The sequence below is a fragment of the Cyrtonyx montezumae genome, unplaced genomic scaffold, assembly GCF_038088225.1.
Source record: "Cyrtonyx montezumae isolate F1298 unplaced genomic scaffold, pur_monq_1.0 scaffold_3, whole genome shotgun sequence".
NCBI lineage: Eukaryota > Metazoa > Chordata > Aves > Galliformes > Odontophoridae > Cyrtonyx > Cyrtonyx montezumae.
This window is the reverse complement of record NW_027072034.1, coordinates 106,277,398-106,290,113: the sequence shown is the minus strand read 5'-3', so window position 1 is coordinate 106,290,113 and position 12,716 is coordinate 106,277,398. Positions and strand designations below refer to the sequence as shown.

Genomic DNA, 12,716 nt, shown 5'->3' with positions numbered 1-12,716 from the left:
CGCAAATGTGAGCAGTGAGGTTTACTTCACCACAAATGTTAAAGTACCTCATAATTTCTTTTACCTCCTCTTTTCTCCTTTATTTTTTTAAACTGTCTGATCAGCATTCTGACCCTTCTCGTGCCTCATCAGAACACAGCCACACTGCAGCATTTACTTACTAGTTTACTTTGCCAATGAAAGAACAAGCTCTGCTCTGATAGCTCTAAAACGATCGATGTGAAGAAAATTCATTTCCATATCAATGATATGAATGGAAAAATGATACCTTTGGAATCCTGTCCCTTCAGATGGGAGCAGTGATACACAGAACTAATCAATTGAAAGCATATGTTGTGCATATATATATGGGTTTAGGCTGCTTGTTTCATACTGGTAGAGTTCCTGGTACAAATAACTGTTATGTTTTAAACTTTCTTCAAAAGCACTTTTCTTGCAGTACCGTCTGCAGTTATGAACATAACCCCTTGGTACCTCTCTTCTATGGCCAGCAGCATCAGTGAAAGTCACTGCTCCTTACTTTGTTCAGCAGCTGTGGTTTCCCAGTGCAGACATTAGAAAGTCACTGTACCTGTTCTGCTGTGGTATAAAATTCATTGTGTTCATGTCTCGAAAGCTGAATTTGTAAAGTCTATTTTGGCTGTATTTTTAAAAATGAAATGTAACTTTCTATTAGAGAAAGCTGATAGTAATCACCTATGTGTTAGTGTTCTACACAGGTTGTCTTACAGCCCCGAAGCAGTGTGTATGATTCCAAAGAGTCTGTGGATATTTCACTTCACTGTACCATGTTGTGTTGTCAATAGATTCAGACCCTGGGATTTGTGACCACTGCAGTATCTTGCTGTTCTCTACCCCCTGTGGCTATGAACGCTTTGTTTCTGTGCTTACTGATCCTTGCTGCCCTATGAATTTGACTATTTAAAAATGAATGATTTATTATAAAATGTAATTTACCAACATTTTTTTTCTTTTAAAACACTACATACAGACATTGCTGTAATGAATTCTGATCACAGATTTTCATGCCAAGTAAAGCAATAGTCTACTTTTTAGAAAAGTTTACTCAATCTGTGATGAATTCTGATAAGATGACAAGTTTTGGTCCTTTCCAGAACTGATTTCTCAGTGATAATTGAAAATATGTCCCCTTCATAGTCTTCTATTACAAGGGATTGTGGTGTTTGCGTGAATATGCAGGTAACTAGAAGAGCATCTTGAAAGAGAAATGAGCTGCTATTCTCTCCACTTAAATGTATTTATCATGAAGTAAATGGAGTACCATGGAGTAGATGTTTTGCAGGGTGAGAAAGTTTGGGGTAATACAGGGAGCTGATGGCTGATGAGAGCAGGTAATAAGCAGTTGGACTCTCCTCCTTCTGTACTTCCACAGAGCCCTGTTCTCTGGTCAGGCTGCTAATCGACTACCTGCTCCTTCCTGTACCAGTAATACTCCACAGCCCCCTAGTCACCTCTGAAGGAAAAAAGGAAGAGCTCTCTGGGAAGAAGTGCTCTTCTGGTTAATAGCAAAAGTCTAGAAACTCTCCAATGGGGTTACTAGGCAGCATCTTCAACCAACATCTCTTAACAGTCCTGCCTTTCCTCCTCATACTTCTGTATAAGCCCTTCTCTCCCGAGCTTTGTTGTTCCTTTGTGCACAAACCCACATTAACCCATGCCTGTAAGCAGCCCTGTCCAGCCACGTCAGTCTTCCTTTTACCCTCTGAGCTCTCCAGCGTGAAGTGCTACTCTCACCCTGAGAGCAACCGCTAATACATAACACAATCTTCTGCTACATGAATCTTTTATTGGAACTCAGGGTTGTGCATTTTGGCTCCAGTGTAGGAACCAAATGTGTCCTAAGTCATGGCACTGGAGTTGACCTCTGTTCAAAGTGGTCACATTTGGACATGTAGGGTTTTTGTTGCTGCTGATACTGAACACATACATAAGCCCCACTATGGAGACCTCAACCGTGCTTCAGCTTTGGGTCTTACCAGAGAGCAAGCTGAACGGACACACGCTTTGTTTTATGATGGCTCTCAGAAAAGTGGGATTTTCCTTCACACTATAGCCAATGGAATTCCACCATTGGGAAATGAAAGGTAAAGGCAGTTGCTGTGTGAGACGGCCTGAGTGGTTCCCAAGAAGTGGCATGAGTTTATTCTAAAAGTGCCAGTACAGTTGTTGAGTGTTTTAGTATTGTCACAGAAGTATATACACACCAGGATGTTTATGGGATATTCTGAAAATTACAAAATACCTCTGTTCTTCAGTAACATTGCACCTTGGTTACAGACTGTGAATCCATCTCTTTTAAAGCAGTTGAAGACAAAGTGAAAAACCTTTTTGGACTGTGCTTCTGGGAAATAATGTGGGTTATAGGACAGGCAACAAATCCAAGAGGGAAAGCATTAGAGATTGCACTGTTCAGACCTGAGTGAGAGAAACTATGTTTGGAGGCTGGGCTAACAAAATGTGGAGAATGGTGGTGAGAATTTGACATTGTTTCTGAGACTTAGAAGTTATAGAAGGATGGGGCAGATTTTCAAAATCTACATAGCTGGGTCTGTTGTGTGTTGGGTTTATTATTTTAATTACAAGAGGAATTCCAATTAATTATGCAAATGTATGTTCCTTAGTTGTGAAATCATTGCGGCATAAATTTATATGACTTCCCATACAAAGAGTAGAAGGATTAGCAGTGGAATAGACAAACAATTAAAATATGTATATTGTGAGGTAAAATGTAAATATTGAACTGATTTGTGGGTTGGCTTTTTACACTTTCTGTGAAATACCTGAACTTTAAGTTTCTCAAGATCAATTTATCACTGAATAAAGCTCTTTAAAAAAAAATAAAACATGTAGGATTCAACGAGACTCTTCTGTGCAATCTTTGATCATTCAGGAAAAGGATCTATCTTCTTGTGTACTACAGTGTGATTCTGTATTAGAAAAGGAGTTATCTGATGTGTTCAGGGCCTGTGTGGAATGGCATTCTGTCTCTCTGTGCGACTTGTTGGGACTGGGGGGGGGGGGGGGGAAGAGGCATTAAATTTGTTTAGCCAGAGTTTTAAGACAGTGAGGTTCAATATACAGAACTCTCAGGGCACAGCATATCTAACAGAGACTTAGCGTCAAATCTTAGAAACTGGGAATAAATGGGAATATTTATGGGACCATGTGGGACCAATAAATGGAATAATTATGGGACCATGAGTTTTACAGTCAAGCAAACGCTGTCTCCCAAAGGTGGTCTAGTAAATTCTTAGGAAAGCACTGTGGTTGTGTGTGCATTCCACATTATTCAGTTGTGATATCTGCACAGAGTTTGGGAGTGATGTTGAACAGAGTGGTAAGATATGGCTTTCGTGAGTGCTGACCAGATGTTAGCAAAAGCAGTAGGTGCAAGAGGACTTGAGCAGTTGGATTAATGGCATGAAATTCCTGGTAGAGGCTTACTTGGCTTGAGGAAAAATCAAAATGTAACATAAAGATGCTGTAAGAAATTGCTGCTTCTCCAAACGTTGTTCCATAAAAGCAGGATCAAAGTCACATCATGATGCTAATCTCTTATCTTTGAGTTGGAAAGTGCCATCCTCCACAGTGGTGTCAAGTCTAAATGTAAGGACACATGGTACCACCTGGATCCTTTAAATGACCTAGAGCTTATTCCTTGTAACCCTTGGGGAAAAGAATAACAACAATCCTAGCCAGACCACTGCCAGCAGAGAAAACGTTATCAGAATTAAACTGCTTGCTAGCAAAGGCGGTCCCAGCTTCATGAGTAGCCTTAGAAACTGTTTTGGGAGTTGGAGCTGTTAAGTGCTCCAGAATTTGGCTGGCCTCATTTTAACTATTCGTTTTTTCATTCTTCAGTAGCTTACAGCAAAATAGTGGTTTGTGAAGTCACAAAACAAGTGAATTCCGGCTGTAAAGGCACCTCCTCTGTCTTTCTGCCTGCTATGTGTACAACTACCTGAGCGTATTTTAATAATTTAATGCATTTGGTAAGAGTTTTGCTTGTGAAAACGCAGATAACAGCTGTGCGTGTGCTGAAGCCCGCAAAGCGGTGCGGAACAAATGCTGCGCTCACACAACAGAGTGCTGAAATAGCGCACTGTTTAAATTTAAAAAGGCGTCAGGAGGAAAATGTTGAGTGTGAGGGCAGTGATGCCAAGGCCCAGGTCACTCATTTCTCTGGGGGCCACGACTGGGCCCTAGAGATAAGCCCACACACCCCTTCACGGCTGCCCGCGCACTCTCGGAGCTCCGCGAGCCGCCGTCAAGATGGCGGCCGCACGGCCCCGTCACTGCCGCGCCGCCCCGGGCGCGCCAATCCCGACGCAGGGCGGGGCCGGGCTCGGAGCCGCTGTGGCGCCGTCCCAAGATGGCGGAGTACGTGCAGTTAGTGAAGCGGGCGTTCAAGCACCTCGGCGGCCACGGAGGGGTCCGCGGCGCTATATTGCAGCTCCTAAGGTAACGAGGAGCGCGGCCGGAGCGGGCAGCGGCCGGCTCCCGGCCCTCGCCGCAGCGCCCCATCCCGCGGGGTCACCTTGGCGGCCGCTGCCCTGCCTGTCGGCTGCCGCTGTGCCGGGCACTGTGGGTGGGCCGCGGCCACCGCGAGGTGCTGCAGGCACAACCTTTGCAAAACACTTTAAAGCGCGAGGGTACAGTACAAGTCGTAGGTGTGCCTGTGGTACTCCCTTCACACCGTACTGGAGGCTTTATGGGTGTTACGGCGTGCTTTTATCTGCCACAGTCAACTCGTGTGGAGCCCCCGCAGAGCCTTTCGGTATGGCTTTAGTGTCCTGGCAGCGAAGGTGTGCTGCTGTCAGTTGTGGGGATTGTTTACACTCCTTGCATCCGAATAGTTTGGGTTTTGTTTATTTACTTTGCTTTACCTACACGTGTTTGAGTGTTAAGTACGCGTTTTTGCCAACCTCTGAAAAACGTCTGTTGCAGTTTCACTGTGAGACAAAAGTAATAAAAGCTGTTCTGGGAATTCGCAGGGTCAACGATTTGAAGACTGGTACGCTGATAGGAGTTGACAAATACGGAAACAAGTACTATGAAGACAAAAGAAACTTCTTTGGTATGTGTACTGATGTGATTGAGATGGAAGGAACTGGGGCTGTTTAGTCTGGGGAAAAGGAGGCTGAGAGGAGAGCTTAATGCTCTCTTCCAGTATCTGAAAGGTGTTTACAGCAAGAGTGGGGTTGGTCTCTTCTCAGTAGTGGCAGTGAGAGGATGAGGGGAAATAGCCTTAAGTTGTGCCAGGGTAAGTTCAGGTTGGCTATCAGGAACCACTTCTTTAAAGAAAGGGTTGTTAAACACTGGAATAGGCTCCCCAGGGAGGTGGTTGAGTCACCATCACTGGATATGGTTAAAAACCATCTGGGTGTGGTGCTCAGGGACATGATTTAGTGGAGGGTTGTTAGAGTTTAGGGTAGTTTGGTTAGGTCTTGGTTCGACTTGATGATCTTTAAGGTCTTTTCCAACCTGAGCCATTCTCTTATTTTTTTTTTTAGTGGCAGCCAACCTGTACTGCTGGTGAATTAGGATTTATTGCCTGCCCACCTTCATTTCTCTTTGCTTGTGTGCGAGCACAATGTTCAGCAATGCAAGACTACAGTGACACCAGAGATGTAGAAAGCTCAGAAAACCAAAAGCCTGGTCTGCTTCCTACTCATAGCTGTACTTATCTTGCAGTGAGGGACCATAATAGCAGATATTTTTAGGCAAAATAATTTTCCTTGTGTTTTCAAGAACTTTATGCTTTACATGAAAATAATGTATTTTCTTAAGTTTATACAGTGTTTCTCTTCATTTAACCAAGGTCGACACAGATGGGTCGTATATACTAGTGAAATGAACGGCAAAAATACATTTTGGGAAGTTGATGGAAGTATGGTGCCCCCTGAATGGTAAGACATTTAACTTAAGAACTTGAATAAATTGTGTAATTGCATGTGCATGTTCTCATATTGCAAAGCAGAAGATGTAAAATGATACAGCAGTTTTTGACAGTAAGTTTTCTTGGATGCAGCATGACAAAAAAAGCTTCAGACTGGTTGGTTTTAATTTCACTTCAGAAAGGCTTTTGTTGGATGCTTAAGCTGCAGAAGAAGGGTACCATCTAACTGGGTTCTCATAGACTGTCATACATTAGTTAGTGAGGGAGAGAAGAAAGCTGATAGAAAACCAACAGTGGTGCTCCACTGTGGTCCAGGAGCTGTGGACCACAGCTTCACTGTGGTCCAGTGGTGTTCCACTGTGGTCCATGACCCACTGTGTCCAGGAGCGCTCTTTGGAGCAAAAGGTGCCTGTTCTTGTAGCTTCTCACCTCTTCAAAGCACCGTTCCTTTCTTGGAAGGGGAGTATTCAGCATTCAGAAGTGACTGTTGGAGCAGCCACTGGATCACAGGATGGGAGGGTTATGCTTTGGACACCGGGAAGCATCACAGCCCAGAGTTTTGGCTTATGTGTACTCCAGCAAAAAGAAACACAAACAGATACAGTGCAGCTTTCAGACACTGCATCTGAAATGTAAAAAGTTGTATGCATTGCTATATGGAATAGGTTTAAATGATGTGGGCATGAGAGACAGAGTGATGTGGCTCTTGTTAGAACATTTGAGCAGTGTGTGGGCAGACTGTCTAGGCAGTCAGTTTTGCTTCAGACTCTCTCTGTCTTCAGATTACGTTTAATGCAGTCAGTGCTTCCTTTTTTCATCTTCAGCGTGAGTCTTATAGTGCTGGGTTTTAGAAGTGGCATTATCATCTAAAAATCTCCATGACTGGCAAGTTCATGCCAGTGCAGTGCTGGTCCTGGCTGACTGTGTAACTGCTGTTTGGTTCCAGTTTTCATCCTTTTCACTGTAAGGCTGTGCCTGTTTTCAAGGTTATCCTTGTTTTGAGGCACTGTGTTCCTTCTTCTTTGCTCCTGCTTATGTAAGGATGCAGCTAGTGACATGGTCTTTGACAAAGAGTTTATTTCTGAGTATCGGTCATGTTTCTAGGTAGAGCAGCTTGTTTACATCACATAAAGCAGTGAGGTGAAAAGCTTTCCTGTTATTGTGGGAAAAAAAGCCCTAGAAGGAGCTTGTCATTATTATCAACGCTGATGGGTGCAATGAGACATGAAAGGTTAAGCAGTCCCACATTCAAAGATATTTTGTCAGGAAGTTTAGCTGTGCAATACTCTTATGTTGTTTTCCTGGGGGAGTATTGTTATATTTTGTTTTTCTAATTGGAGCACAAGCCTTATGGGGAGCAGCTGAGGAAACGGATTGTTCAGCGTGGAGAAGAGGAGGCTCTGGAATATCTTATCCCTCTCTGCAGTGACCTGAAAGGAGGTCATAACGAGGTGGGGGTGAGCCTTTTCTCCCAGGTATTTGTGATAGAATGAGAGACATTGGCATTGAGTTTTGCCAGGGGAAGTTCAGGTTGGATAGTAGGAAAAAATACTCAGGAAGAGTGGTGCTGCAGTGACACAGGCTGTCCAGTTGGCGTCACTGTCCCTGGAGGTGCTCCAGAAACGGGCAGATGTGACACTGAGGGACATAGTGGGCATGGTGGGGATGGGCTGATGGTTGCACTGGATGATCTCAGTGATCTTCTCCAACCTTAATGGTTCTACAATCCCGTGGCATCATTGGATATGTATTCTTATGTAGGAATCCTGGCTCTGTGGTGAATCTAAATCAGTGACCTCTTCTGTGCTCTTTCACTAAGTTTGTACAACTATATGAGAAACAATAGCTTTCTTGAACCCCTAAATCTGTTAGAGATTAATTAGACTCAGGTAACTTATATTAACAGTTTCATTTTGTCCAGAGTACAACAGGTAAATAATGTTATACATTTCTTAGTTTTAATCCTTCCTGAACTTCTGCATAAGGGAAGCTGAGCAAGCTCCATGTTTGTGGTTGTTGAGTACACCGTGCGTCTTAAAGGACAGCACTGTGGCAGCTGTGTGCATTCAGGATTATGGAATAGTGTGGGCTGCTGAGATGCAGTCAGGTGAACCTCGCATCCCATGCATGATGAAGTGGGGAAAAAACACCTTGGCATATTGGAAAGTTCTGAAAACAACTGTCTGGAAAAAAAAATGTAATAGGAATTAATTTTGTCAGCTTTAGCTTTCAGCCAGTTACTGGAGAAGAGGAAGAAGCAGCACGGAATAATGTCTCATGCAATAACGTTGCCCAGCACCATTTTTGTAAACTATTCAGTGTTTTCAGTGTTCTGATATAATTGGTGTGATGTCTTTTGACAATGGATGTGCTGAAACCACAGCGTGAGGGAAATCAAGAGCTGTTTTGACATACATGTGCTATGCAGGGAATTGGGACTGCAGCTGCTGTGGGAAGTTGCTGTAGCAGGATACGTAGCCTTCTGGTTTAAATGATCTTATTTAACCCTGGGGTTTATTATCTTATTATTACTCGGGGTTTGCTTTTCTTATCACCAGAATGAAGGTGACAGTATCTTCTTCGTTGGAGACACATTTGGTTTAGTCCTTTCAACACTTATGGAATGGTTGGTACTGCCCTTGCAATGCTGTGCAGCACAGTGGGCTGTAGGAGTGCTAATATCATAACACAAAATTTCAAATTTAAGTTAATTTTAATAATCCACCATTCTTGTTAGCTTATCTGGCAGCTGGAAGAGGGAGGTATAGAGCATGTGAGACTTCAAGTGCAAGCATATCCCAGAATGGAAAGGAAATGTGCTTCTCTGTAAAATGGGTGTTTTTCAAGTTTGCCTGTGAGAATAAGAGTTTAATCAGGAAAGAGAGGAGGGAGTAAAATTTTCATCCATTTAGTAGCCTCACAATCAGCTTGTGTTTCATAACTAGATTAAATGCTGGTGTGGAGTTTTTAGCTAAGTAGGATTCTGTAACATTGCTGTACAGTGGTATCTTGCAGTACCTTGCATGAGAAATCCGTTCTCTTCCACGGGTACACATGGATGTTTCTTGTCCCTTTTTCCTCCTATTCCCATCCACAGTCCTGGAAGGATAAATGAAGGCTGTCTTTAATAATAATGAAAAAGTCCCTCTAGTTAATGCTAGTCAGAGTTAAATCCCTGGTTTGTGTTCACTTGGGACAGCACTCAAATGCCCTCAGATCATAACGCTCACCTTAACCTTTGTCTTGTTGCAGCATGCTTAGCTTGTCTGGGGAAAAGTAAGTAGCTATTAGGAAGCTGGTAAGTAGCCTGAACTTAGGAAGCCAGCAACTGAAGCTTGCAGATGTGCATACACTAGTGACGCTGGGGTTTGTGCTGCACCAGTTCTTGACAGCTTGTACATCAGTGGCTCCAGTCCCTTGTGGCTTCAGTTTGAAGTCTCTTTGCTTTTAAATATTTGCCTAAGAATGGGGAGAACAGCCTATGTAGTTTTGACTGCACCTGAAGGTATTTTGAGGTGTCTCCCATCTCTTCATCCAGGCAGGAGTTTGAAGACTTTACCTACCTCAGCACTGGTGTTGCTGCTTTGTGTCTCAGGAAACTGCTTCAGCCTCTTCAAGCTGCTGCTATCCTCATTTTCTTTGCTTTTTATAAGCTGTCTGCTCTTTTTCAGGTTCTAAGTCATTACTTGCTTTTGAATCCTATTTTTCCATGCGTGGATTTATGGGCAGAGTTAATACAGAAGTCTGCCCATCTGCAACATGTCACATCTCTTTATTTCTGCTGTTCAGTCTGGTGTATGAAAAGCTTTCCTTGAGCATTTGGGAGTAGAGTCTGAGACACCGAAGCTTCAAAGGACTCTTTGAGGAATATTGTCAAGGGGAAAGTCTTTCCAAAGCGAAGCTTTCTGTTTCTGTGTATGTTTTAAGTGGGAAAGAGACCACAAATATTGGAAATATCTTCTGAAGATGGTTGTTTCAGCACCTGTAGCTAGCAATTTCATTTCTGCTTTCAGTGAGAAAATGTGACTTAATGGGGCTTTTTTTTGCTGATCCATTTAAACTTGAGCTCAGTTTTGTTTTGATGTTGTAGTACCAGAAAGTCCTGAAAGCAAATAGAGCATTACTCCAAAACACTGTGTTTTGGAAGACTTCATGGATTTAATCTTTGAAAGACTGCAAAGCTATATGCTCTAAAATGGAGAATAAAACTTTGTTTTCTGTCTTCTGAGCTAAATGGGTAAATAAACTCGGTATTATAATAATTTCACATTTGGAGAAGTGTGTGTATGTACACTTGTAAAGAAAGAGGTGCAAGGCATTTTGTAAGCTTGAAATATAGTCCATTTTATCTGAGCTTTAATGCTAATGCATTTCTTGTGCTCCATCTGCTCGAGCCTTTCTGTCAGGGCTTTTGTGACTGCATTTCTAGCCAAAAAAGCTCTTTTTTCCCTCCAGATGTGTATGGCTTTCTAGGGGGGCAAGAGACATGGGAGGATGGAGCGGTATGGTGAGAAGTACGATGCGTTTGTGTTAGCAATGGGATGCTGGCTATGAGTGTGAGTGTATGCCCGCAGCTCTCCCAAAATTACCCCTCTGTTGAAGGAAGGTGCTATGGGATCTCCTTCCTCCAAACAGAAATCCTCTGACTTTTGACAGGGTCTCAACAGTGATAGGATGAGGGGGAGTGGTTTTAAATGTGTTAGATGTTAGGTAGATGTTAGATGTTTGAGAGACTTTTTCCTCATAGGGTGGTGAGGTGCTGAAACAGGCTGCTTAGAGAGGTTGTGGGTGCCCCATCTCTGCAGGCATTCAAGGCCAAGTGGGATGGAGTCCTGGGCACCCTAATCTGATGGGTGGCAGCCCTGCCCATGGTGGGGAGTTGGAGCTCAGTGATCTTTAAGATCCTTTCCAGCTGAAGACATAACATAATTCTATATTTTTAAGTGATTTTTTTTTAACTGAAGTCATATCTGAAGTTATTATTTCTTTTTCTTTCTAAATAAATGCCTAGAAGTCACTCGACTGAAAAAATACCTGACCCTCTGTAGAACTCTTTAAAGGGTATCATCATTGGTCAATCACATAGAACTATTTCATACTGCTTTTAATGTGATTTTGTGTTGCTGTGTCAGTGCAGTCTGCAGGAGCTGTTGATGGAGGATGAAGATGTAATTTTCGGGCTTTCTAATAACAACTAATAACAGAGAACTTAATATTTTTAGCTGAAGTCTTTGACAAAAGCCGATTAGCAGAAGTCTCTTTTAATCCCATCTCAGTAAAAGTATACATAGGCTTGCAAAAAGCCTTACTTCTGTCTCATTGCATGAACTTCATGCTGCATGCCCAGTTAACTGCCTTATAACAAAATGATTCTGTTTTGAAAGTTGCTTTGGGCGCTGAAATAGAAATGGGATAAAATCAATTCAGTTTATCCGTGCTGAAGTGTTTCTGTAAATTATTATGGAAAACGTTTTCCTTGATCATTAATGTTATTTGCATGGGGTAGGGTTGACACAAGTTCATAGGTAAAAGGTAATGACTGAATCATGTGTAATTACTCCGTTACTGACTGGTATTAATCACTTTATTGTGGAGCCAGTCGACATTTATGTGACTGTTTTAGGTTATTAGGATTGTTCTAGGTTTTAGGATTATTCCGTATCCCAACGGCAGCCTCGTGAAGGCTTTGGAGGTGACAGTTGAAGTATTGATGTACAGCACAGTTTTCTGGTGATTAAAACACAAACCAAAAAACCCACAGCTTCTTTTTGTGCCGTTTTACTGTCTGTCTTCTCTGTGTAGATGATGCAGTGCTCCTTAATGTGCCTTAACAGCGTGTCTTTTTTTTCTCCTAAGGCATCGCTGGCTTCACTCCATGACGGATGACCCTCCAACTACTCATCCTCCAGTTGCTCGTAAATTTATCTGGGAGAACCATCAATTCAACCTGAGTGGCACTCCCAGGCAGTATGTCCCTTACTCTACTACGCGCAAGAAGATACAGGAGTGGATCCCACCTACAACAGCTAGCAAGTAACAGCCAAAGCATCAACAAACAGTGATCTGCCTCCACTTTGGCTTTGAGTGTAAATCGTATTTTCACTAGTTGTATTTAAAATACAAGCTTCCTCTAACTGCTGTAGTTTTGTTTATTGAACTGGGGGGGCAGAAACCAAGTGAGAAAACACTGGGAAGAGGTAGAGGACAGTACACAGCAAGTCTTCTGTTAGATACTCAGCTTTTTGTCATTTTTTTTAGTGGCTCTTGTCTTCACGTAAACAACCCTCACTTTTTTTAGCAGAGTAATCATGGCAACAACTTCAAAAAAATACAAGCAAGTGCAAAGATAGACCCCTGTCACAAAAATCTTTTTTTGTTGCTTCTGTGTCATAGAGATTTTCTCACAAGGGTTGGGATAGGATATTTACCCTCTTGTGATGTGGCTTTAAAGGTCTGCAGTCGTTTGAGGGGACCTAAGAGATGCAATGGAGGCAGATTTCTGCTTGGGGCAATGTATCTTGACTTTTCAGTGTGGAGAAAAGAAGGCTGAGAGGGGATATCATAACTGTCTATATCAGAATTGCAGGAGTCAAGTCAATGAGGGTGGACTCATTTTGGTGGCAAGCAGCAATAGAGCCTCTTCCTTCTTTGTCATGTGGGTTTTTGGTCTGCAACTTGAACACATTTCAGCACAGTTTTATGTGCTGCGCGCGTGGCAGCGTCCCGCAGGAAGGCAGGAAGATGGCTCTTTCTCCTGTCCCATGGAGCTGAAGCGAGCCAAGGCTTCAATGGCTGG

The 12,716-nt window shown here is 42.8% G+C and overlaps 2 protein-coding genes across 2 annotated transcripts in view; both read left to right on the top strand.

Moving 5' to 3' along the window:
* The window catches only part of NR2C1 (nuclear receptor subfamily 2 group C member 1), a 90,771-nt gene that overhangs the window by 46,839 nt on the left and 31,216 nt on the right, over nt 1-12,716 (top strand). The gene's annotated exons all lie outside the window — the stretch shown is intronic.
* Nucleotides 4,364-12,058, top strand: NDUFA12 (NADH:ubiquinone oxidoreductase subunit A12). Its single transcript, XM_065741215.1, has 4 exons — nt 4,364-4,482; nt 5,016-5,098; nt 5,843-5,930; nt 11,777-12,058. The coding sequence occupies exons 1-4, from the start codon at nt 4,394-4,396 to the stop codon at nt 11,955-11,957; spliced, it is 441 nt and encodes a 146-aa protein (XP_065597287.1). The 5' UTR covers nt 4,364-4,393; the 3' UTR covers nt 11,958-12,058.

What these genes read in the sequence shown, in the direction of transcription:
- NDUFA12 (XM_065741215.1), top strand. Translation starts at nt 4,394, where the DNA reads ATGGCGGAGTACGTGCAGTTAGTGAAGCGGGCGTTCAAGCACCTCGGC. An exon ending in GCTATATTGCAGCTCCTAAG is followed by an intron (nt 4,483 to 5,015) that starts GTAACGAGGAGC and finishes GGGAATTCGCAG; the next exon opens with GGTCAACGATTTGAAGACTG. An exon ending in AGACAAAAGAAACTTCTTTG is followed by an intron (nt 5,099 to 5,842) that starts GTATGTGTACTG and finishes CATTTAACCAAG; the next exon opens with GTCGACACAGATGGGTCGTA.